The following is a 26,859-nucleotide window of genomic DNA, read 5'->3' on the forward strand; positions in this document are numbered from 1 at the left end:
CTAATTTTTAATTTTGCCCTATCAATTGTCGTGTATATAATCCAGTAGTATATAAACACTAAACATCTCCAAGTAGTATACGGTGCAGTTCTACAACACATCAAATTATAACCAGAATAATAAACATGTTTTGGAATGAATACCTCTTAAAAATTGGGGGAAACTACTGTGAATCTCATTAGATTGTAAATGTTTACTTAGAAATCAGAAATCGCTTCTGAGTCTCCACAGAAATTACGATTAATATTCAACAATGGAAACTGTACTGACTTAAAACAACATTATCCAATGTGAAATTAGTAAAAGTAACCTCTAGGTATTAAATGAATAGAATTTACTCTGCATCATAATATCAGTCTATATTCTACATATACTGTATTTGCATAGTCTTTGGTATATTTATTTCCGCTTTCTAATTGGCTATCGTTGTGTTTCACATGACAATCACGGAGTCAACGGCTCGGGCCAACTCTGTGTTGACTACACTTATAAGGATCGTAAAGATTGAACAGGTTTAACATTTACGATCGTCGTCCACAACCTCTTTTTAAACAAGTAAGAAAAATATTCTCACCTACTTCATAACATAGGATAATCGCTCAGGATAACCTTTTCGAGGCATCCGATAACCGGGCATTTTCTGACTTTTATCAGAATGGGGAGAAAAAAAATACTCAAATTCGACCTGATTATCTGTTTGTGCTTACTCCGCTTAATCAAACTTGTTTGCACTGTACAGCGACAAAGTCTTTTTATTAATTGTTTTTATTCAGTTTAGTCGAGACACTTTGCTCTTCAAGCCTCGAAGTGCACCACCTTCAGCTCGGAGCCATGTATCTGACCGTCCTGTCAGACTGGATGTCTGAAAAGGTCAACAAGCAAGCGGAGGCGATGAGTTTAGGCCGAGGTGCTCTGCCTGTGTGGGCGTAATTGGCCTGAAGATCCAATACAAGGGGAAGAGTGACTTATGGCTAATTACCCGCAATGTCCTGTGAGTGGCGGTCTGTGTGATTCAATCAGGCCCCATACAGAGCAGCGGTACACAGCCTCCATCTTAATTGGCCAATAAGCTTTCTCCCGGGGTCTGCAGCCATCACCCAGCCCCCACTCCCCCCCACCCCATCACCTTTCTCGTCACCACTCAGGCCTGGAAGTGAGAGCGAAGCATACACGACATGTGAACTCATCCACACAGTCTGCCTCTATGTGGATCACAAACAAGCCTGTATTCTTAACGCGCACACACGATGAAAGCGCATCATGTCATTTTTCCACACATATACGCACACAGTACATCGATACAGACATAGGGTGAAAGGTACTCATCCTGCAGTTGACTCACAAAAACATAATCGAAACAGACAGACACACATGCATACACACACGGGGTGACAGGAGGTCATTCTGCCATTTTTTTTTCGCACATAAACAATAGAAATACAATCAGACTAAGAGGGTGAAAGAATGTCCTGCAATTTTTACACACAAACACATAAGCACAGCCGTTCAATGTTTGCATGGGTCAATGGAATTAATTGGGTATTACAGCTATTATTATTATTATTAGTAGTAGTTTTTTGGCCATTGTTTCAAATAGACTTGGTGACAAATTGCTGGCAAGTGTCTAGAAGTGCGGAGGTCACTATATGAGGATAATTGGCTTTCAGCTGAAATTTCGGCATGAAGCTAAAATGCACTATAACTATTAGAAGTGAACTTTGTTTAACTTTTTGTATTGTACAAACTTGTCCAACAAGGAGCTGAACGTCAAAATTCATAACAGATTTTGGAACCATGAATATTTCCTAAAATCGGCATGTTTAAAAGGGTGTCACTGTCTGATGGGCTAATAGTGCGCGACGAGTCAAACAAAAACCACTAGCACAGTTAAAATGTGGTATATTTACATTTATTGTGTTGCAAGCTTATCGATCACAGATACAACACTGACAAGGCTTAACTGGAAAGAGAACAATAACACATCACTGAAGGTCTACATTGTTCTTAGCTTTGAATGAAACGGCATTCATCATGAGTCGGTGCTCCAAATAAAATTGCAGCTTGGAAGAAGTTACAGTGGTACCATGGCTTATGAGTGCCCCGATTTACAAGTTTTTCCAGTTATAAGCCGTCGCTCAGGTGATGTTTATTTATTTTTTTTGCTTTTTGAGCTCGTTTAGTTTTTATAAGTTTAGCGGAAAAGTGAACAGTTCATCAAAAAAGATGCCAAGTGTGCTTGCTTCAAGCTAAACGAAACTAGCATCTAAATTGTGGTTGTTATAAACCTTTAAACAACTGATATTTGAACACAAATGGTGCAAACACCTACACAGAGCATAACGATACTCACAGGCGTATAGTCTGCTTTGTGAAAAAAGACTGATATTCTCCATGTCACGCACACACCGGTGGCAGCAGCACATCTATGGAATTATAGCAAAAAAATGTCTATTTAGTTATGTTAATACAGTATATTTTTATACAGTACAATAATATATAGTGCTATTTATCTTATTAAAAAACACATGACACAAACTTCTTGGTATTTTGTGGGGCGCTGCGACAGACCAATGCCATTTTCAAAGATTTCAATGGGGAAAGTTGATTTGAGATACACGTGTGGTCACAGAACAAATTAAACTTGTAAATCGAGGTACCACTGAACTTGAATGAAAATGCTGTTGAGCACGAAGTTGGACGCCCAAATGCGCAACATGTGACCAAGAACAAGCTGGAGACCCAAAACAAGCTGGAGACCCGAAATATGGAAACAATAATAATAAAAGCAAAGCAAGAGGAACACAACAATGTTCGCAGTTTAACGCTAGAAACGTTAAACGCCTCTTTTACACAGAGAGCCTGTCGCATCGGAGCTTTTTACACAAAACCCAACAAAAGCGCGATATTGACACAATCGCATAATTGTGAAATATAATACTATTTGGACGGGAGAAGTGAGTCTCACGTGTTAAATTTCAAAGGGGCTTAAGATCTACCTCCTGCAAATCATAAAATTTCCGTGCAAAACATCAAATATGTACATCATAGTACACGACTCCAATCACACAAACGCTGTAGCTTAAAACTGAAGTTCATTGATAATAAATGGTTCCTCATTGTCTAATTATTAAAATAAAACAGACTACACTCAATATAGTCAGTCTAACATCTGATGCTAAACATGTTCTCACGGGAATTTAACAGACAACAAAAAAACAATTGTTAGAACATCACATTTCCCCATTAACAAAAATTGATTGTAAACTTCTTTGTCGTATTTTTTTAGAATATTTTTTTACTTAAAATATGTTACTGAATGTATACGCTAAACATTTACTTAATCATTCCTATTTGTCCTATTCAATTTTCATGAGAATTTAGTTGAAAATTATAAAACAAAATACTATTTTTAAACCACAAGTTTTTCATAATGAATAATATGATTAACCCCTCCAAAAAACTATTTGGTTTTAGACTTTTTTTTTTTTTTTTTCAATCAATTTTAAGTAAACCATGTAATGTTTTCACTGCGATGTATAAACACTTCTCAGAAAAAGTATATAAAACAAAATTTTTTTTTTAAACTAAGTTAGCATTTAAGGAAAATGAAAATGTCATATTGAATCCTTCTAAATTCTCATTAGTAGGAAGTCATAAACAATGATGCTAGAATTAAGTATTTTGGGGAATACTTCACTAAAAAAGTAAACCCTAAATCCTTTATTCTTTAAAAAAATGAATAAAAACCAAAAACTTTCCCCATAGTTTCAATAGGGAAATATTCAATTAAAAATCAGGCAAAAAAACAAAAAAAAAGTAAACCCTACTTTTTGTATGAAATCTGACTAAATTCTCATTCTCAATTCGCTGTCTGACAAACGTGCACAAAGTGCTCAGTCTAAAGTGTCTTTAACGTAGAAAAAAGTTGCAATCAACATATGCACTCACTGTGAGCCGGCAAACACACATACTGTAGATTGACACGTCGAAGCAAACGTCTGCACCCAAAGCGTGAAGAAAAGACCTTTCCACTGGTCGTCACTGATTGCATTACATAGCGCATATTCCATTTTGTACACATTCACAGTCACTATGCTGAACAGAAGCTTCAGCAAACAGGGGGGGGGGGGGGGGGGGGGGGGGCTTCCCTGCTGGAAACTTCTTTCACTTATGGGGAATCTTTCCCATACAAGGGAAAACGCATCCTTGTGTTTCTCTTCATTCATAAGCAAACTGCAAATGACACACACACACACACACAGTTACACTTCACAAACATATACACAAGCACTTACCTACACGCGTACTTACACACGCACTTCCACACATGCACTGACATGCATGCCCTCTACCACTTCCACACACACAAGCACAGACACAAAAGTCCACAGACTTACTTTCTCACACACACACACACACACACACACAATATTAATCAGAATACCGTGTTTAGAGAAGTGGGGGTACATACAATGTATTCTTGCCACCTCCAAACTTGGCTTTAGTCCCCTTTTAAATGACCCTTCAACACAGCAATATATTTGGGATTAGTAAGACAAAATAAAAATAAATCTACATTGATTTCCGTACTGCTTATCCTCACTGGGGTCGCAGGAGTGCTGGAGCCTATCCCAGCTATTTCTGGGCGAGAGGCGGGGTACACCCTGAACTGGTCGCCAGCCAATCGCAGGGCACATAGAAACAAACAACCATTCGCATTCACATTCACACCTACGGGCAATTTAGAGTATTCAATTAACCAAAATAAATCTACATAAAATGTATTTTCTGTGTTCCAGATATAATTTAAAAAAAAACAAAAAAAAAAAAAACGGTAGAATTTGTGTTGCATACGCATTGTATTCAAATGATTTCCAACATTATTGTTATGACCAGTACAATGATAAATCAATTTGTCACCTCACGAGCCCTTTTATAAAACATTTTCACAGCTTTTCCACTTGTCACTGACTCCACTTTCAACCACAAACAAACAAACAAACAGAAAAGCATAGTTACAACTGGGCAGCTTTTTAAACAAATTCCCTTTTGCAACTTCTACTACATTTAAGTCCACGTGTACCAATATCCTAAATGTATTCTGCGAGGATGTATGCACAGAGATGCCTCACCAGTTCATCTAAACACACTGCCGCCTTTACAATTATTTTATAGCCAGGCAAAAACAAAAAACAAAAAAAAATCCTATAATTATTATATTATTATTACTATGATCAGTTAAAGATACATCAACACAGGCATGACGAGCCATTCACATAACCGTGGCAAAAGCGGTTGTTAACACTGCGTTTAGTTAGACCTAACGACACGCCTTGACATTCTTTTGACTCTGTCCAGTCGCCATCCCGGAATTATTTGACACAAACATACAGAATATGAAAACATTAACATAACATTATAAGTGTGTAGCCTATGAGTTGGTATTGGTTGTTAGTGTGTGTGCTGCATGTACAGAAGCTTTCAAAGTATTGTTGCTGCAGTTCCTTCTTAAAGGACAGTATGTAAGATTCATGCGAGTAAAATCAAAATTAAACGAGGCCAGGATCAAGGGGAAAATCCCGTTCCTGCCAATAAATGTCCATAAACTGCATTGTGCTTTCCCTTTGGTCATCAGCCTCGTTGGCACTTTCCTTGGTCTCCTTGAACGCCTCACAGCAGCCTCCAGCAAGGCACCGTAATGCCATGTGTTGGAGCTTGTTTATCACAGTTACTATAAAGAAATTGTCAGCGCGTGTGTATACACTCAAGCCCCACATTATTCACAACTTGGCCACATTTTAAAATGAAAGTGATTTCTTTGGGTATATATTAGCTGCGATCGGCTGGTGACTATATATACTGTGTATACGTATTATATATACACATACATATTTATTTAAACCAAAACAATTCTTGAAGAAGCAGGCTTTTGGTGTTGGGTCCATGAAAGAAAGGAAGGGAAAAAAAGAAAAAGAAAAAGAAAAACCGGTAAAACAAATATTGAAAAAATATCCGCAAATAGGTGAACCGTGTGTAAGCGGGGGTCCACTGTATTATAAAAAAAAGGTTTTAATGCAGGTTTGCAGCAAAATAACAAAAATCAAATAGCTTCTTGCTCTGTTTTAGCAGAATATTAATAGTTCTACATCTCTTATAAGGATGTAGATTTTTAAAGTTGTGCCAATTATGTGGATTATAATAAGAGGTATAAACAACAGCGGATGCTTCTTTTGCAACTTGTGCGGCAGGGAAACTGTGCTTCTCTCTGCGAGGTCAAGACTTGGGCGACTCTCTAACGATATGCGCCAAACTTATGCGTATTGCTTCTTTAAAATGTCTCTCCTCTGTCGTTTGCAAGGAAACAGAACAAGAAGCGCAGCAAATACATTTTTGGGGGAGCGGATGTAGGACAGCGGGCGCACGTTCAAGTCCTCTCCCGGCTCACTGCGATTCGTTTGACTTCCGGCAGGAGTCAGCCGACTTCCCGCTCTAAGCACTTTGCATTCAAGGCGAGAGCGCGCCCTGCAGGTCCGGGGTGACGTACCCCACGGGCATGGCCGGGAGGGCTTTGAGCGGGTGCTGCTCCAGTCGGCACGACTGCGCCGACTGGAGGTTCGGCGGGTCGAGCAGAACGCTGCGTTGACTGTCTAGCTCCTGTACCACCGTGTAGTCCGCCACGGGGGCAAAGAGCTGCGCCTGCGGGGAGTCGGGAGAGACGTAAGGCGACTGGTAGGCTTCGGCCGGCCGAGGCTCGATGGACCGGCAGCTCTCGCCGGGCAAGGAGCAGTAAGGCGGGGGGATAATCTGTCGGGTGCTGCTCTCGGAGTCCGGTTCCAACACCAGGAGCTGAAACTGAAGCTCCTTTTGCTTCTTCTCCTCCTCCTCCTCACCATCTTTCTTCTCATTCTTCGAGGACTGGTTCGAGGCTGGGCCGCTCTCCTGCGTTCGTAAGTGTTGGCCAGGGGACAGGACCACGCCCCCGAAGGGCATGACGTTGCTGACCTGGGCGTAGAAATCCGTGTTGACCCATGTCTGAGGACCTGAGGGCGCCGGGGGCCTCTCCCCTCGCTCCGAGTCGACGCACAGGCAGGCTTCTTTGTTGTCGGGCTGGCCCGGCAGCAGCGTGGACGTGAGCGCGCCGTCGTCTATGTTCAGGCGGTCGCTGTCAGGACCGTAGATGCATGTTAAGAAGCATGACATACAAACCTTTACAGGTGTTCCTTGACTTACGAGTGCCACAACTTTAGCTGTTTTTGAGTTACGAGCCATTGTGAACTTGATTTTTTGCTTTTCGTTACGGGCCAAAAGTTTACGTCACAAAGCTTTATCCTTTTATATTCCGACTATTTCTTTTTCTAATGAATTTATTTCTCATCTTATTCAAAATTTCCTTGATGTGAGGGCTTGAGTTCGTTAAGCAGGTTAAAAATATCACACAGGTAGGCAAGTTTCAAGACCGAATCGGGATTGATGAAAAACTTTGCCAGTGGTGACTGCTTTTCTAGAAATCCCTTCTGAGTCGCTTGAAAGGCAAAAATTCTAGCCAGTCATTGGCCTCTTGAAAGTTGCATTTATTAATGAATTATTAACTAACTATATATTTATACAATATAAAATATTTGTTTTCATTTTCCTTATACTTGGGATAATGCGCTCTATCGACTTTTGACACATTTCTGGGAGAAAGAAAATATACACGGCAAATTACGGTAGGTACAATTTGTATTCAACTTTTCTTTGCAATACGGTTAATTGAATCATTATTGAAGTACAGTTTAGCTTTTTAACTCTGCATAACTTAATAGTGGCTTTTAATAATAACAACCACTGTTATTTTCTTTTATGAACACTACAGCATGGTACGCTATTTTGTTTTATAATGTTGGTCATTATGGTGGTACTTGGAGAGCACAAAATTGTACAACTTTGACTGACGTTTCACTGTAGGTAGGAATAGAAGAAGTACCTGAGGGCGTTGGAGCACCCCGCTCGCTGTCTGACATGCGGAGAGCCCCCCAAGAGCCTCTCGGTGTCCGAGGCCTGGTCGTCCTGCTTCTCCCCGGTGTCCGGATCCTTCACGTCCACCTCGATGAAATCCACCCATGGCTCATCTTGGTAAAATTCTGGTGAATACATAGGACTGCCAAGCAGCCCTCCACCGCTCAGGATGAAGTTCAGCTCGTTCAGCTTTCCTTTCTGCATGGAAACAAAATGACTTGAAATGAAAATGAGGTTTACAAGCACAATCTGCCGAGATCGAATCCAAGAGCTGTACCGGAAAGTCGTCCTTTACAAGATATGTCATTGACATTTATTCGACACTTTTAGAGGGATTTTACAAAGTCTACTGTATTTATTATGGTGTTAGAGTGAATAGCGGCACAATGCTAAACTCAGACGTGTTTTCATCCCTCTATAATTAAAAACAGAGTTTTCCAAAAACACTTGTTTACATTATAATCAATTTTGGTCTTTTGCTTTTTCTTTTTTTTTTTAATAGCAGACTGAAAACAATAAACATTGAGTGATGTGGAGACTGCGAGTGGGCGTTGTGATGAACAATGATCCCAGCATGTCAACAGAAATGCTATTAAAAAAAAACATTGGTTACACAACATTTTTGTATGTTAATTTTGTATTGAGTGGTTGGGATCCTCCTAATGTTTCCCACGGCACAATAATGTACTGCACGCACGCACACACAAACATTAATTACGTAAAAAGACGTACCTTTAACAGCTCTGAATCCACACCTTTAATTTTGGGCGCCGGAACTGGTGGCAACAGAATTACCATTAATCTGCAAAGATAAGGGTGCGATTTTATTAAAGACAAACATGATTTTCTAAGTGTGTGCATGTGATACTGTACGTGTGAATTAGTGTGTTTGAGTTCTTACCTGTGCTGCTGTGAGACAACAATCCACATAATGAGTATGACGGCGGCCACAACTCCCAAAACAATAACTAATGTGAGCAGAGAAAATGAATCTAGAAAAAACATTGTTGCATTACATTACAACCCACACAAGGACCCAAAACTACAAATGAATAAAGATTTGTGGAACACGTTACCTTTGCTGGGAATCTTGGACACTTCAATAAAGACAGATTCACTGAAGTCTCCGAACTTGGTGAAGGCCTTCATCCTGCAGCGGATGTGCACCTCGTATACTTTTCCTACATGGAGTCCATAGATTGTCTGCTGGGTTTGAGGCTGCAGCTGAACCTCCAGCTGAAGAAACACACACGATTGTAACAGAGATCCACAACATTAGGTCATCTTGCACAATAAACAATAGGGGCCAGGGTAGTCCCAGTTGACTGAAAAGTGAGTAGCTCCTGTTGACCTGAACTGAAATGATGACAAAAAAAAATTTGTGCTTGGGGTTGAACTGCCTATTTAACCCGAAAGGTTTAGTTTTTAAAGACATATTTTCTTAAAGAAGATCAAAATGAGGTCACTAATGCTGTAGTGATACATTTGCCTGACTTCGGTGTAAGCAGTGTGCGCTCAGTTCCTACTCAGCAACAGTGTGAATGTGAGTTGTCTGCCTCTTCATGATCTCATTTGGTGTACCTAATCTGCATGGCCAGTGAGTGTACTATATATTTGTTACATTTTCAGAGGTAAACATCTGGAGAATGACTTCTATGCTGACATTAGCAAACCAGGCAGAACAGCCAATGAGCCCTAACAAGGTTCCATGACCTCTAACCGAGAGCTCCTCCCCTTAACTTCCTCCAGTAAGCCTGTGTTTTCCCAGGAGGCCTTGCTCAGGCTTTCAGTGCAACAAAAGAGACACCGCTTTAAGGGAAGGAAACGTGAAACTACACGTCCTGATTTGATCTTCCGCTTTAAGTTTGGTGGGGGGGTTGCGGTTGTGCACCAACTTTTGTAAAGTTTGAAAGCTGTGTCGGGGAATTTAAAAGACAGCGAGATAGAGAGACGACTCACTGCCTCCCAGTTGGTGCTGTTCATCTCTCTGTACTGGACCTCGTAGACTATGTGCATCCAGCCAACTGCGACATCTGCAGAGGGGGGCGGCTCCCACGTCACCACGACGTCGTAACTTTGCCCGGAGGGACTCACGTTCAGGCAGGTCCAGTTGAGAGACACTGGAGGGTCAGGACGTACTGCCAGAAAAATGGCCATATTTCTCATCAGTTTTATCATCAATACAAATGTGTGTTCAAATGCTATGCCACCCTGTGCAGCAGCCGCACATATTGCACCGCTACTGGTGGTAAAAATATGTAAACTTGTTCATTTTTAATAATGAAATTATAATTCATTCTCATTTTAAATTGTATTCATTGTGACATTTTTTTGTTTGGGGACTTTTTCTAATGTAAAGTTATGTGCCTTGGCTCAATGGAGGTTGGCAAACCCTGGTGTATAATATATGACTTAGTGAAAGGCCACAAGCAGGATACAGTTAGCTTCGCCTAAAACGCCACTGCATGTTCGATTGGAAAGAAACTCGCAATATGAGGCAGTTACACATTCCATTCGCGTTAACGCAGAAGAAAAAATTCCCTGTGGACGAATCAGTGATCAAAGATGCACGCATGTGTCACTCCACCCTTTAACATGCATTTGCACAAACAACTAAGCTTCTCAAATAGATGCAGCCTTCAAATGAGCCCCTGTTAAGTAAATCAACACTGGCACTATTTGAGGAAATATGGTGAGTGGTGTGTGCTGCTAACAAACAGGTTTCTCCATTAAAAGGGATATCAGCGTCAGATGCTCATTGATCACTGTGCACTTAAGAGGAAGGAGTAAGCAAATTCTATACAGTATGTTGGCTACGAACCAATGTTTTCCACAGTGAAGCAGTCGTCCGTGTTGAAATAGGTGATGTTGTCTCGGCTGCGCAGTTGCAAGCAGTAGGTGGTCCAAATAGTTGTGTGGTTTCTGTCAAAGAAGCACTCCCTCCTCGAGTGGAAATAGTGTGGACACTCTTTCCATTCGTCCTTGGTGGGGGAGCTGAAGGCAAGAATAAACAAAAGCAGTGTGTCAGCCACAAAAATTGTGTATGCTTAATAGCATTTTTTGTTTGTTTAAGATCACCACTCTCACTCTATGACTCGCTTCTGGTAGAAGACCCTCAGCGCGCCGGGATCCGACGGGTTGCCGAAGCTTCCGGGAGTCCACCAGCAGCTGAATGTCACCTGGTCTCGGGATATGCAGTTAGTGAAGTGAGGTTCAACAGGAGCTGAGGCACACAATGACAGAAAACAAAAACAAACATCAATAAACTGTTTTTAAACTTCTATTAACCAGAATAGATGTTGATTGACCAGTGGAACAATATCGCTAAACTTACAGCAGCCAGTCCCAACTTGAGTTGAAATGAACAAATATATTCTTTCAAAATGTGTGCCATATCAATAAAGTTTTGCCAAATTACTGTCATTTCCCTTGCAGCATGTCGTCCACTTGTTGGAGGGCAAAACTTCTGTGCGAAAAGCTTGTGCCGCCACACTAAACTAAACGAAGTCTGTTTGTGTTCACTATATAATATTGCATGGTTATTTAGTTAGTTTAGTTTCATTTTAAGTGTGTTAAAGAAAATTCATTATTTAACATTGTTTAATGACATACGCTCAGTTCTGAAGAAAACTTGAAGCGTGTAAAAAAAACAAAATAATCAGAACCAAAAACAAACATAATTTCTCTTCTCCCATTCTTGGAATCAAACAACAAAATAATCCTAATAGAAAAATAACATGCCCAAAAATGGTTCTTTATTTTACACATTTATTAATTTGACACAACTCTCTATCATATAACGCCTTCATCTTTCATAGCATTTGAGTGTATTTCTAGTTGGAGTGTAAATTTGTCTAAACACGTCATAGTCACTAACCTACATTAGCGCAGTAGTAAGGTCATAATTACAGTAAATATTTGTATGAAAAACACGACTTGGCCATAAAAGAAAGAGTTTGGCAGTAAAACTTTGTACAGTGTGTCAGGGACCCCCTGCGTTTCTATTTCTTTATTTCATGAGAGAGAATTGAAATCTGAGAACAACCCGGAACGGCTTGTATTGGATCTCAAAGGTTGTTCACAAAATGATGGAAAGCTTCTGCAACTGCATGAAATTCTACGCAATGCGTTTTAGCTGCTAGTTGCTGGGGGAACATACAAGTAAGATGATGACGATGATGATTGATTTGTTGCATTGATATTCCTCTGACAGAAGATGACTCGCATTGTGTAGCTGACTGTGATTTGAAGTTGTTATTACTCTCTTGTCAACCAGTGCAAGCGCAAAAACACCACATCGAAAGACTTAACATTGGAGAGTATTTCACTCACTGGGTCTTTAATGACATATGGATTTATTCAGGCACGCACACACACACACACACTAATTTAGCACTCAAACCCTCGTCACAGCTTCAGCACCGCCAGCGCCTAGTTTGTCATCAACTGGCGAACGCTCGGCTTTGTTGCAGTCAAATAAGTAAGCGAAGGCATCATTGATTTCTCGGGCAACCGCTCTCTGCTCGGTGGCCAGAGCTTGCGTGAATCAGGAACGTAAACATGTTTCACACAACAAAAATATTCAGTGGAAGAGTAGAACGCTTCTGAAATGCCGACTGAAGCACATGAAACTGCATATGATAATGCAACAAATGGCATTAGGCTATATACCAGGAGGACTAAAGTACTCTCTTACTGTTTGATGATGTACTTTTTCTTTGTATTTTTATGCATAAACAACACAGACAAATGCAGGCTGTGTTATTAGTTATAAAAATAAATGTTGATAGAACCAATAGTTGCAGGAACGTATCTTAACAGATCAGATATTATTTCCTGGTCGTCACAGTTTGATGAAGTCACATGTTGCTTGGCAGAATTCACAGGGCACTAGTTCCCCAACGTTTTTCTGCCAAAAAGAAATAAACTCACACAATACACACAAGTCTTGTTCACTGTGTCGTTTTCATCAGCTGCCCAACGCAGCAGCGAAAGGACAGCGAAAGCAGCTATTACAGTCGTGTTCACCATTATTGGCATCCCTTCATTTTTTGCACACCCTGTAGAATATCTTCAGAAATAAATAGAAATGTACCAAACCTATACCATCAGGATATTTTAATTGGGGGTCCAAAGTAATTTAACAAAAGCATTTTTTCCCAACTTAGATATTGTAATTTCAATGAAAAAAAAAAAGAAAGAAAACAGCATGTGCAGCAATATTGGCACCACTCCTAAATATTTGGTTGCACACCCTTTGGCACCGATGACAAAACGTTATACCAAACGTTTCTTGTATCCATCTATAAGCTTTTTGCACTTGTCAGGTGGTATTTTCTCCCACTCTTCCTTTGCAATTTGTTCAAGCTCTTGAACATTCCCCAATGGCAGATTTCAGTAGCTACTTGTTGCTAGGCAGAATTTACATGATCACTTGTGCCTAGGGGTGTGTGAGTCATTGATTTAATCGCTAAATTGTTATTATTAGTCATGATTTATTTTTTTATTTGTTTAGAAGCAATCCCTTTTATTTATGCTAAGTTCAGTGACAGTTTGTTGTCACATATTAATCCCAAAGGGAACAGTTTTAATTTATTGATGTTAAATTGTCAAACATATTAAAATGTATTAAGGGATGTGTTTCAAGGGTCACGTTTTCAAAGTTTTGAATAATTTTTGGTTTCTATTTATGGGGGGAGGACGCAGAATCGACTGAAATTGGAAATCAGCATTTTTCTGGGGGGGGGGGGGGCATGGGGGAATACATACATACAAAATAATCTCGAGACACTTACTGTATCTATCTATCTAAAAATTCCTCCTGATTTTTGCACACTTAGACTTTTATTTTACTGCTTATGTTCAGTTTGATGCCTGGTTAATCTCATAAGTGACTACATTCCTGTCCGCTACGCCATGCAAACTCCGTCATCCCCACCTTCTGACCGCCGGACCACCCCCTTCATCTTCTGCAGTGTTGTGGTTCACAGGGCTTTGGGACCCCCCCAATCCAACAAATTCCAGCTGCCAATCCCAAAGTTCTGTCTGCAGACTACAAACACAGTGTGCCAACTAGCTGAATAAAGTTGGTGATAATTGCAGTGATTTATGCCAAAATATTACCTTTCTTGATGCCCTCTCACTGTTGTAGTCGAGTGGGGGAAAAAATGCAAGTAGCATTTTTGGAACATGGCTTTGGATGTGTGTCAGAGGTGAAAAGTCATCCAGTGACACCGGGAGACGCTTGAAATTCTCTCTTTTTAATCTCCCACTTAAACAATAAACTCTGACATTTTTCTTACAAAGTCTTCTAACAAACTGATTGTCACGATGTGACGGCGTGACTTGAAGGTCAAGTTTAAATAGAGGGACCTGTTGGGAAGGCGGCTTCAGTTAATGACTTCCAAGCTTGTTGAACCTTTTCTCACAAGAATTTGGTAAAAGTTTACATAAAATGTGGGTGCAATCAGGGTTGTCACTATCGATTCTTTTTAGAATCGATTCTTGATTAATGATCGAATAATAATCCCCTCCCCCACTTTTTTTTTTTTTTAAACTAGTAACATGCGTTTTATTCTCATTTATGAGGGATGGACTTCAATCCTTAAACCGCATATGTTGGTGTTGAGTGTATGGTATAAATTTGGTACACAGAATTTGAGACAGCAAAGTGCTACAGTAAATGCTAAATGGTTAGCAATCGCGATTAACAGAGTGCTAGTGATTATCATTTTAGGTCAATAAACGCTAACTACCAATCAGCTCACTCATACTTATGTTGTAAGTACATTGCACATCCAACAGTGTCTTAAAAATCACTTACAGAAGCTCCTTTGTCATTTTTGGCAAAGTTCACTGGCCCAACAATGCGTCCGTCTGTATTAAATGTGTGTGTGAAACATGGGTTGCGGAGATGCAAACATGGTTTCAGGTGGAACTTTTTTTTTTTTTTTTTTTTTTTTTTTTAAATTGGGGGGCCGGGGGGGGGGGGGGGGTCTCCGCTGAGCTTCGAGGCAGAAATTTTTTTGTGTCGACCTATTTTTGAAGTCAACTTAGCAGTGTCCTTCTATTTTTTGTTTTGTTTCGCAAGCCCTCCATCTGTTGCTCCAACTATATGTTTAGCAAACCCTTACTGAATTTCATTTTGTTGTTGATGAAAATTGGGGCCCGGATTTGAACCCACAATATCTGAACTCTGAGGTGGACCAGTCGTCCACTGTGCCACCTCCATGAGAGTTTATGATAATTAAAAGAAATCAACGGGAATAAAACCAGGGATTTACAAAATTAATACATTTATTGTTGCACAATACTGAGTAAAACAACCAGATTTCATGTAGGTGCAGTTTTTCGAGTTACGAGCCTTAGTTTGGTATTTTTGTTTTGGTTTGTGTCATGATCCAAAATTTACCTTTACCATTACAATAAAATCAAGCTCAATATTTCCCAAAATTCCCAACCTTAACTTCCCATGGAAATGTATCAAAACCTTTCTGGAAATGTTCCACCCCAACCCTAGGTTTACGACTTTAGAAATTCCAATGTGTTAGGGGAAAAAAGGAACATCAAAATTCTCATCTCCTAATACAGAGCATTAGATTATCTAGTTATACATCGAGTCCATTTATGTGTTACTCCATCCAATAGAGGATCCAGGAGACCACTTTTCATCCGAGACGTCGCCTTTTACCTATTAAGCGCCACACTTTGAAAGGCCCAAATGAGGCACTTCCCTCACCACAGACAGGCTACATCAGCCGCCATATTCTGAAATGGTCTGTGGTTGCGAAAGAGGCCACGGCACCGTGAATAATCGTCTTCTTCCAGCTCATTTTGCAGATTCAAGTTAAACATCAGGTTAATGACGCATTGAGGGGGAAACAAATAAAATAAAAAAAATTGATGAAGATGACACAGGGCGATGGAATAAGAGAGAATGTGTGTGTGTTTTCGCTGACCCAATACTTAAAATATAATATTTGTTAGTTGCATGCACTTTCTGTCACTGTAAAGGCGACAGTGTTCCATTTATGCAGCACAAAGCAAAATGTCAGATATGTTTCGTCTGCGCAGTACAAAGTTGGGTAACATATTTACTAGAGCAAAGTCTAATGAAAGACAACCCCCCCCCCCTCCCGGAGTGCATTCTGGGAAGTTTTGGGATTTTGAAATGGAACAGACTGGAAGATTTGTAACAAGCGGGAATTACAAGGACAAATATAAAGAGATTGATTGGCGCTTTGAAGGCACTCAAAGGTCCCTGAAGAGGTCGAGAAGAGGCTTTGCAACAAGATAAAAACAAGGCAATGTAAACAGGTGATATAAATAAACCGTCAACATGCATGTGAACCTACACCTTCAAAACAAAAACCCACAAAGAAGATTAAAGTGCCATTGTCCAACTGCCAAGGTCACACGGTCAAATGCCTTGGGGGTGCGTAGGGAACATTACAATTTTGTCAGGTCACAGTGAAGTTTAAAACACAATAAAAAAAGATTTCCATTGGGGAAACGTCAACTATTTGAGGGAGGTGTATCTAGGGATGAGATACCCAGCGATTAAGTGCGGCACCGCATCTTTAAGAGCGTCAGCAAAGCAGACGTTTACCTTTATTACATCCAAGGGGAAGTAATGTTGATCGCAGCACCTGCGACTGCGCACACACTGGGTACTTTACTCTTTATACTGCACTTCGGAGTGTGTGACATCATCCCTGACACAAGCAGAGATTTGAAACTTAGCTGGCTTCACACTTGAAATCCTTGACTCACGCTTGACTCCATGTGAAATGATCGCTCCTCCTACTTCATAAATCACCTGGTTTCTCCACTTCTTATGTCAGGAAAGAAAAAGATTCAAGCCCTGCACTTTTTCCTCACTAGCACAGCGTAAAACAAAAATCGATGATTGAATTGCCTGATAATACAAAATAATTTGGTTACTTTGTTAGTTTTTACAACGCTGTATTCAAGGTCACCTTGTGAGAGAAAAAAACAAAACAAAGATGTGATTTAATGTCATCATGATGAGATTAAAGTGGTCACAATCAGATAATGTTGTCACGATGAAATTTAAAGTCATCATGATAAAATTTAAATTGAACAATTAACGAGAGGATCCTGTTTAACATAGAGTTAACTTATAAGGTCAAAAATTGTGTACAGTAAATGCGTATGGTGAATATTTGAAATCACAAACAGAAGTCATTGTTATGTCTTGCAATAAACTGTTTAGTGTGGGCAACAAAGTTTAAGATATCACAATATAAATTCTCTCATCCACCGGCCTCTGTGTACCTAGGGGATGTAAAAGTAGTTATTCAGTACAGTTGTTTGAGCTATACAGAGTTCTTTATTTACCTGCATCAAACCTATGGTTGAAATTTAACGCAAAATCTGTAAATTTTTAGTCTACTCGGTAGAGGAATATCAAATTCTTCAGACCCTTTCTGTCACACCTTTTCAGCATTCTGTCTTCCATTACTGATTAATTAGCCTCTTTCTCTACGTTTGCAGCTCCCTGTATATATTTTTTTTGACTTTGCAATAGTTCTCCACACACACCCAGAGCTTGTCTCTGTGGAAATGTGTGCAAAGGTGTCTGTGGTTGCTGCTAGTTACCACCTCTGTGGTGTGGAACACAGTTTCATGCAACATCATCAATCATTAGGCCTGAAAAACAGAGGGTGGGGGGGGGGGTAAACAAAATAAAAATAAAAATATATATTTTAAAAAACAAAACGAAACAAAAAATGCTAACCGGACACTCCAAATGTCCTCTAACTCCAAGACTGAAGTACAAACACTTAAGGGTATGCGTATATGACGACAACCTCGTCAAATCAAGTTTTTTTGTCTTTTTTTTTTTTTTAAACGTTTCATGTACAGACACAAAAATGACAAAAATCCTGTCATGTGCATTCCAGGCCAGTAGTTGGCACTGCCATGTTGAATTTTACTCTGTGTGTTGAGGTGTTAGAAGCAGAAGAAAATGCTACTATGATGCTGTAGCCCATCATTGTTGTTCTGATTGTTACTTACTGTATTACACACTACTAAACATATTTTGTCCTACGTTTTCACAGATGACAGTTTAGATGCAAACCAGACCAGTCGTTTTGTAAAAACCTTCACTCTGAGACCTCTTTTCAAATGTTTCCAGGTTCCAAGGCTGTTATAATGTGAACAAATGGCCTTTTTTCTTGAAAAAAAACCCCAAAACAAAACAAAACAAAAAACAACAGAGCCTAAAGTGGGGTACACACGTACGACAATTGCGCCAAATGCTTCCGATCAAAGTTAGCGAAGGCCCAATTGCCAAATGTCTTTTAAAAGATTATCTTGAGCGGTTATCCTGTGGTCTGCGACGTGTTAAGAGTGATTTTAAATCCAGAATCTGCTCGGGAAAACGGTCTGGACACCATGGTCACAATTCTGCCTTCCACAGTTCAGTCCCAGGACTACGGCAGACTTCTGGTTAAGGGTAAGAAATACGCAACTCTCAGTGGATATCGTTTTCTGTGTGGTATGAGTGTACCCCGTTTTAGAGAGACTGATCATCTTTTTCAAATGTCTACTGTAAGAAAATGCGACACAGGGGTAAGCTTGGGAAAGGAACAAGCTGTGCTTTTGTTTGCTTGCTCTATCAGTGTCGACGTTGTGTTTACCGATGCTTTAACACTTGTTGAGGAACGCCAACGCAGCGCAGTGATCGATCGAGACCATTTTAACTAACAACGGTGCATCCGTCCAAACTTTATCAGCATTTGTCTGAAGGCTTATCAGAAAGATAACGCAAGCTGTCGATAAGGATAAGTGCGCTGCAGTTTAGGGAAAAAGTTACATTTACCTTGTAGGTTGGTGCAGTATGTGCCTTATAATGAGTTTCTTCCTTAATTGTCTGTATTATTTTGCATATTCACGTGGTGAGACAGCACCCCAATGTGCTCTCTACTGAGAAACACGTTCAGTTCACATGTTGACTATTGTAAAAATTATTTAGCCACTACCAGAATGTGTTGTGCGTGCCACATGTGGTAAAATCCACACTAGCCAGGACTATTTCATTTTGGCAGTCCTGACAGAACAAACTAAAAACAAAATAAAAAATCAGCACTTGCACAGCACATTCTTCCAAAAGCTCAGCACCATATCAGCCCAAAGTCTTGGCCATATTTCATAACACAGAAGCAATCGCCCTGGCTTCCATATTCCCTCATGGCTACAAGAGTAACAGATTCAATTTTAAACCAGTTTGGCTTTAACGATAAAACATGTTTGGCTAAGAGTGTGTTGAACTTGACAGCTGAAGCCTTCGTATTTTTCCAGTCGGTTCTCTGAAGACATTGATTAATCCTCGTACATGATTGATTAATGAACCCTTACACGTTTACACCGGCCTATAAATAGTTTTCAGGTGCAGGTGTGTCTCAAGAAGGTACACCAAGCACAAATTCATGCCTCCACAGTGCAACGCCCAATCCAGAAAAACCTGCATTTGAACCAGCTGTTTGGCATTTTTGCTCCAAGGGTCCCATTAGTTATCAAGTTGCAAAAGTACATTTGTAAAGCAACAAAGACAAGTTCAGAAGAAGTCAAGTCAATAAATGTGCATGCTAATCACTAGGCAAACGTGTCTGGGTTTGAACATGATTTCTTTAAATGAACATTTAACACTGATCAAGGTTTGCACAATCATTTAGTACACAACTTTGAACAATCAAGTTGGTCCCAAATTACAGGTGGATGGAAAAAACCCCAAAAAACACTAGTTTGTACACACCTTTTAAATTAAAGTCTGTCTTGATATGCAATAGATGTTTTGGAGTCCCAAATGTTCACATTTACTACAACAGAAATTGTCCGTTTTAGCTATCAAGTCAATGGGGACAGTTTTGGAGACATACCAGACTTCTGATTCGTTCCATGTTGATCGGTGGGAAGGAGTAGATACTCATTTTATGGATTATACTGGTAAAACACTTGCAAGAGTCAAGGACAACCTTTTTGTGCTTCTAAGTGTGTGATGGTGTTGAACCCTATTAACCTTTGACTGGAAGCCTGCGAGACAAACTCAACAGAAGGAACAAAAAATAAAAGAACAGCCAAACCACTAAAATGAACAGCTTTGCCTTTTTTTTTTTTTTTTTTTTTTTAAATTATTGCCCCATTTGCCTGTGCTACACAAGTCTAACAAATTCCATGGAAATTGTCCTGGTGAAGTTTGTGTAATCCTGCTGTTAGTCCAACAGACAAACAGACACACAGACAGCTAAACCAACATAACCTCCGTGGTCATGTAGATATCACTTATATTGATTTTATGCAATGGGAAAAGGACTCTAATCCGTATTCTAAGCAGTTGTACATGAAGGGATTATTTGTTTGTCATCCACCCAAAAAACACCAACCAACCATCAATTTAAACCTTCCCAAAAACATTTAATGGATGTAGCAAAAACTTTGAAAAGGATAACCACACTCTAGATTTGTTAATGTTTCCAAGGCCTAATTTAAGTACGATTAAATACCTTTTTCAAGCTTTTTCAGCACCCAACGGCCTTGGTGTATGAAATGCAGTATTTACATTTTTATATTTCCTCATAGTTGCTGGGGCGGGGCATTTATTTACTCAACTGCTGTGAGTACCTTGTGCCACAAGACCTCGTAGTCTTACGTGGCTGCGTAAACTAAGTTCCATAACCGAGGACCCCCTGTATTAGGGGTAAGGCGTTTATAGAGGGAGGCCTTAATTTGTGCAATTTTTAAATGCTAGTATGACATGGTTTTAACATTGCCCACAAACAATAATAATTTAAATAAAATATTACAATATAGTATGTATTTGTGTATACTTTGGTCAATTTTAAACTTCAGCTTTACAGATGCCACAACCTGGGATCAGTCATAGTGGCACCACCAAACATTTTTTTTTTTTCGGAACGGAAAATGGAGCTAAGATATTAATTGAGTCAAATGGAAGACCCATGCAGAGATGAATCGGGGCACAACGTCCATTATACTGGAGGACATTATTTTACGTAAAGTAATATTTTTCTTGTTTTAAAAAAGAAGTATCATTCCATTAATAAAAATATTTTTTTTTTCAGAATAGCAGAGGGAGAAAAAACAAAACATATCAAGCAAGCTAAATAGTTGGGAAAATTGCTTTTTGTGGTTAAATACACTGTTGCACTTTATGAATATATACTATAGCACAGTATATTAAGGCACTTAATTAAGAGAAGTTCACAATTCATACATAAAAAATTCAAAAGCATTTTCAAGCACCAGTCGGAAGTACCAGGGGTTTTAGTGGCGAGGGCAAATCCTACTTGGTTTTCACCAGAAAAAGCCACCAAAAAGAAAATAAAGAAATAAATGAGAGTACAGCAGTACAGACAAACAGATCCATTCTCCATATAATAAGCCAGAAAATGAAATATAGAAACAACAACAAATAATACAAATTTCAAACTCAGGATATATTTAAAAAAAAAAAATTTTTAAATGTCATTTATGATTAGAACCAAGTGTACCACGTGTATGCAGTATAGAAGCTGAAATGTCAAATCAGGTTTCAAACAGACTGCAGATTGGGCATCAATTTATATCAAACGTCTCCGTAAGTCCCAGCAGATCAGATTGTATTATTTGTGATCTTGTTTCATTTCATGCCATTTGAACCAGAAAAAACTGGATGAAACTTGGCCTCTCCTATAATGTAGCCAGCAACATGTGATAAATGTTTTTTAGCCATGACCTGCGTTCAGCACACTCTGAGCACTAGTTTGAGTTACAAAGCGGCAGAAAGTGGCGTGTCCCCCTACCTGATGGTGTCATGTGGTGCCAGTCGGTGACAAAGGCCGAGCCCGGAGACGGGAACCAGGCCGGGGAGGACGTGAGAAGGAAGAGCAGGAGGCCGGAGGAGGGCGAGGCTGCCGCCGCCATGACGCTGGTGGTAGGCAACAGAGAGAAGAGTGAACGAATGACAGAGTGATTATAATTACCAAGTGGACTCCAAGATGGCATGTCCATGTGAAAATAAGGCTTTTAATTCTGCCTTCTTCCCTTTGCTGCCCGTCTTCAGCTCAAAAAACTTTTCTGTTAACCTTTTACTTGCTGCTGCAACTAAAACCGTGCTTTTTTTGTGAACATGCCATTTTTTTCAAAAGTAGTGATCAAACACTTACTAGCTTTTCCATTACCTTACAACACTGTTACATATTTCCAAGTACATCATCATAACGATCATATTATATGCAATACACAGACAAAATACTCTCTCATAATAGTGAAGGGATCAAATTAAAGGCAATAACATACATTTTATATTTACATTTGTTAAACATAAGCCAACTCTACAGTCAGATAGATATTTATTACCAACAGAAGAGTACATTTCAGGCACATTAGCCAAAAATGAAACATGTTTCAAACAAAACCTAAACAATTGTTTATGATCCTGTGTATGAACACATGCCACAGAAAAAAATAAATAAATCAGCTTACAATGCGACATTCCATCTTAAATTGAAAAAATAGAAAAATAAATGTCATGCAGGTGAAACCAGAAGTTTACATACAATATATAAAAAGACAAAAAATTTTTGTTTTCACTGTCTGACATGAAACCAGACAAACCGTTTCCTGTTTTAGGTCAATTGGGACTACCAACATTATTTCTATTTGCTGAATGCTAGAATAATGAGAGAAGGATTTTTTTAGACAATTTTTCACTTCTGTCTTCAAAGTCAAATACAGTATACAGTAAAATTACAATGCCTTTAAACAATTTAGGAAAACCCAGATGATGATGTCAGGTCTTTGGAAGCTTCTGATATGTCTATTGACATCATTCGAGTTAATTACAGACACCTATGGATGAATTTTATGGACACAGATATTTGGGGACCTATGATTTTTAATAGCATCTTTCTTGTGTGGTACTATTGTCTACGTCACAGTGGTTTAAACAGAGAATTTCCCCAAAAAGAGACTATTAAAGGCTTATTTTATACTTTTATTTTATTGAAACATTTAGTCCTGACTGTGCCCATATGACTGGTAATTCCACATTTAAAAGTGCTTATGTATCTCCAGTTATCAATATAGTGACAGACAGTCCCTGGTCCAAGTAAATAAGCGTCTGCTTACAGACTCCGAGTTCAATCAGTCAAGTCCCGATATAGGCCAAACTCCATCCACACCCACGGCTATTTACAGCGGTGTCCCCGCAACTTGTTTCTGGGAGGCCAAAAAAAAAAAAAACGAAACGAAGAGGCACACTCTCTTAAGGTGCCACTGCCAATGAATTCACCATAGACAGAAACTGTTGGTTAGCATAAACAAAGTGGCACATACATTGTATTTCACTGTTTCTTCTACATAGTAAAAGTAGGAGACATTTTCCAAACATGGTGCCAAAAAAAAAAAAAACATTTTGAAGCATTTACTATTGCATAAGCAAATTTCCCAATTTACATTAGATTAGTAATGCAGATTGCAGTGCAAGCAAAACAGATGCCAAAACCAAATCAAATATCACAGAAATCTAATTTGATGTTTGTGAATCATATAAAGCACAAGAAATGAGTCAGTATTGCATAAAATAAATAAAGCAATAAATCACAGCATGTGTGTGTGTGTGTGTGTATGAGAGGTGGGAGACGAGAGGCGGTGGTGGGGTGAGTGTGGTAGAATTCCAGAGGCCACACAAGGCCAAGTCATACAATGCAAGAATTCAAGCCAGAAAGCTGTCCAGCCTTGTGCTCATCTGCCCTGACTGTGAAGCTCCATTTAAGAAGAATTCCAAATTAGTTGGAAGCTCGTTTTCTCTTTTAGGCCCATTTAGGTTTCATCAGTCTCTGACCGTCATTTTTATTAAGCTGATGAACTAAAGAAAGCTGTCAAGTCAATTGATGCATATATGTATCTTAAAAAAGACAACAATAATGGCACTCAGTCGAGCAAAGACCTCCGCCAAAGCTGCCTAAAGTAGGGGGCAAAAAATGTGTCCATTTTGTTAGTTAGCCGGCTACTTCCTGGTGCATGGAGAATGATGCAAGACATAACCAACAGGTGCTAAATGTGGTTAACTTCTTTTTATACACGAGTTAGTCAGTTTGCACTCGACTCCATGATTGTGATTTCCAGAAGAGCATCGTAATGCGAGTTTGTTTGTACATTGCTAACTGCTAATACGTTGTTTAGCAGTGATTCTAAACCAGTTGTGTCTTGCCATTAGAGATCATCAGGTGTGCTGCGGGAAATGATCCAATTTCACTTAATTAGTCAAACATTATTTATTTACTACAAATAATGTATCCGTGGTCATCTGTCTATCTATGACAGTGACATATACTGAGAGGCAGAACAATTCACTTCTCTTCCACGAGATGGGAGAAGGTATTGTGTATCCACTTCTTTGTGCTTTGTTTGGTAGTGTGCCATTAATTTTTTTCCCATATGAAATATGTGGCTTGGTTAAATAAAGGTTGGGAAACACTGGCTAAGTGAGATGCATGCATTTGATTAGCCTACTATATGGCCAAACAAATGTAGAGGTAACTCCACCCTGTGGTGTCCTAGCAAATACCAGCTGTAGCGACACCCCCGACTCGGAGGTGAACTGCAGCACATTTTCAAAACTGCACGCGAGCGTTGCGCTCGAGTATAAAGGCAAACTACGCGCGGGGCAGCCGCAGTGACATCAGCCTTAACAAACATGTGCTTTCACAAGTGGGTCTTCTACATGGAGAGAACCAATCACAGGAAAGGCGGCGGTCTTCGCCGAATATGGACAAAGCAGATACAAAACTGGGTCAAACAGAAGTAGCTGTCAGAGGGGCCTTGGACACTCTTATGACAAAACCAAGGTGGTTTTTTTTTTAATGTTTTTATTAAATTGACACATATATACTAAGTCCATGTTAGAGAGTCACGGTACGGAGGTCTATATAGCCAAAATATAGGACCTTTTAACCCTTTGAGAAAAGAATACAGTCAACTTGTCAACACTGAAAAAGGAGATGCTGTACCTTTTTGACCAAAGTACTGTTGTACATATAATTATCTTATTTGACGTTCCAAACTAAATCACTAATGCAATAAATTTGCGGTACAGAAATATGACACTAGAGAATTTCTGCATAGGACAGGCTGCACGTCGGTGTCAAGAGAATTTTCTGCTTTCAAACTAACTGGCAGAGTTGTGTTTCTGCATGCAGACCTCAGCCAGCGACAAACCCCGACTACCAAAAAACTCTGCCAGAGCCAATCAGAGAAGAGGGAGGCTCTGCACGAGTCTCACGGGGTTCCTCTGTAAACTTAAGGACTGTACGGTCAACTTTACATCACCTCTACCCCACCAGCTTAATTAACCTTACTGGTCGAACAGATTCATCATAGTAACTTTGGAGGTTACACAAACACTGTTTGCTTAAATAACTGATTGAGATGTCTGTATGTAAACTATATGTGAGCCACCTTAATAGCATATAGACACCACAGACAGTGAACATGAGCCTGCATGTTCCAGCAGGGAGACACCAGAAGGAGGAGGAGGAGGCTGGAAAAAAAGCACCCTGCAGCTCTGCCTTGTTCCAAGTTCTTCACCACTGCCTACATGCATGCATTAAACCTGTGCAGAGCATGTATATATATATATATATATATATATATATATATATATATATATATATATATATATATATATATATGTGTGTGTAAATGTGTGTCCCACACAGATGTCAACACAGAAAGAGCTTTTTTTAAAACACGCATTCGGCTACCGGACGGGTCCGGTGTCTCATTCTCCCGTTTCAAAAGAGAGAGTGGAAAAGTTAGAGTCAGCACGCTGGCATGAGGGTAGTCACGGCTGGAAGGAGATCAGCACAAACATCTGCACAGCATCCTTGAGTGGGTTTCTGTGTGCAAAATCAAGTGTACGTATCAGAGCAGTTACTAGACGATGAGAGCAAGTGTGCACTCTTCAGACATGACAAGTCAACTCTACGTGCGCAGACTTGCCACAAGGCAAATTTTGAACCCGCAACTGTCATGCAAAATTAAAGATGGTAATTAGAATTCCTCCAGCCCACCCACCTGACATTTTTACAAGTAACTGGCTGACACGGTCTGCCATTTCAGAGACAGTTATTCCAAATTAAAGAGGCTTAAAATGGCACATCTTACCCATCTGAATATTAATTTAGCAGTTTAGTTTGATGGGGATTTACTGCGCATTCAAGCTGCACAAAAAAAAGTGTAGATATTTTGGGTTCATGAGGGTGAGCATAAAAATCTAATGAGGCACCACTACCACAGTAATGATTTTAGGCCCCTTTGCACAAGGTCTTACCACAGGAACCCCTCGCATAATTTTCGGGAAAGAACTAAGGCTAACGCTAAAGGAACAGTGGCATTTTTTAAAACAAACTACACTGCCAAATATATTGTACATTTATTCAAAACAGATGATCATCGCCATCTACATATGTTTAAAATCCAATAATTTTCTTTCGCTAGTCCTGATCAAAGTCGAGGCTGAGCTAAATAAACCCTTGACTGGTTGGCAGTCAATCATAGGGGAGCCTACATATAGACAAGCAACCATTCACACAATGTTACATTGTAAAGGGGTGCCACATGAGAATTAAATTATCTCTCATTTTTCATTTAATCTCAGTGAGGTTCGGAATAAAAAGTGTTGATACAATCAGTTTTTATTTTCTTTCTGCTGTTACACTCCATGTGCATTAGGGCCAAGTGGGCAGTTTTCAGCGGTCAATTTGTATAGTTATTTTTTGGTGTAAATGTTTGTGTTGACTACCTAAGTGCACTAAGGGCCTTAAAATCTGC

General features: G+C 39.6%; 1 protein-coding gene across 6 annotated transcripts in view; it reads right to left on the bottom strand.

Moving 5' to 3' along the window:
• Window positions 1–1,893: 1,893 nt before the first annotated feature.
• The window catches only part of ghra (growth hormone receptor a), a 33,445-nt gene continuing 8,479 nt past the window's right edge, over window positions 1,894–26,859 (bottom strand). For 4 of the 6 annotated variants that reach the window (XM_061767784.1, XM_061767782.1, XM_061767785.1 and 1 more), the window contains 9 exons: window positions 21,828–21,952; window positions 11,086–11,221; window positions 10,820–10,992; window positions 9,958–10,136; window positions 9,075–9,234; window positions 8,900–8,990; window positions 8,731–8,800; window positions 7,967–8,196; window positions 1,894–7,162 (listed from right to left, as the gene is read on the bottom strand). In XM_061767784.1, coding sequence (XP_061623768.1) covers window positions 6,505–7,162; window positions 7,967–8,196; window positions 8,731–8,800; window positions 8,900–8,990; window positions 9,075–9,234; window positions 9,958–10,136; window positions 10,820–10,992; window positions 11,086–11,221; window positions 21,828–21,952 — 1,822 coding nt within the window. In that variant the 3' untranslated portion in view covers window positions 1,894–6,504. Of the gene's footprint in view, window positions 7,163–7,966; window positions 8,197–8,730; window positions 8,801–8,899; window positions 8,991–9,074; window positions 9,235–9,957; window positions 10,137–10,819; window positions 10,993–11,085; window positions 11,222–21,827; window positions 25,616–25,790; window positions 25,926–26,859 lie in introns of those variants that run through there. The other 2 variants (XM_061767787.1, XM_061767781.1) reach the window with 2 other exon arrangements.

Source organism: Phyllopteryx taeniolatus, chromosome 3 (genome assembly GCF_024500385.1).
Source record: "Phyllopteryx taeniolatus isolate TA_2022b chromosome 3, UOR_Ptae_1.2, whole genome shotgun sequence".
In the NCBI taxonomy this organism is placed as follows: domain Eukaryota; kingdom Metazoa; phylum Chordata; class Actinopteri; order Syngnathiformes; family Syngnathidae; genus Phyllopteryx; species Phyllopteryx taeniolatus.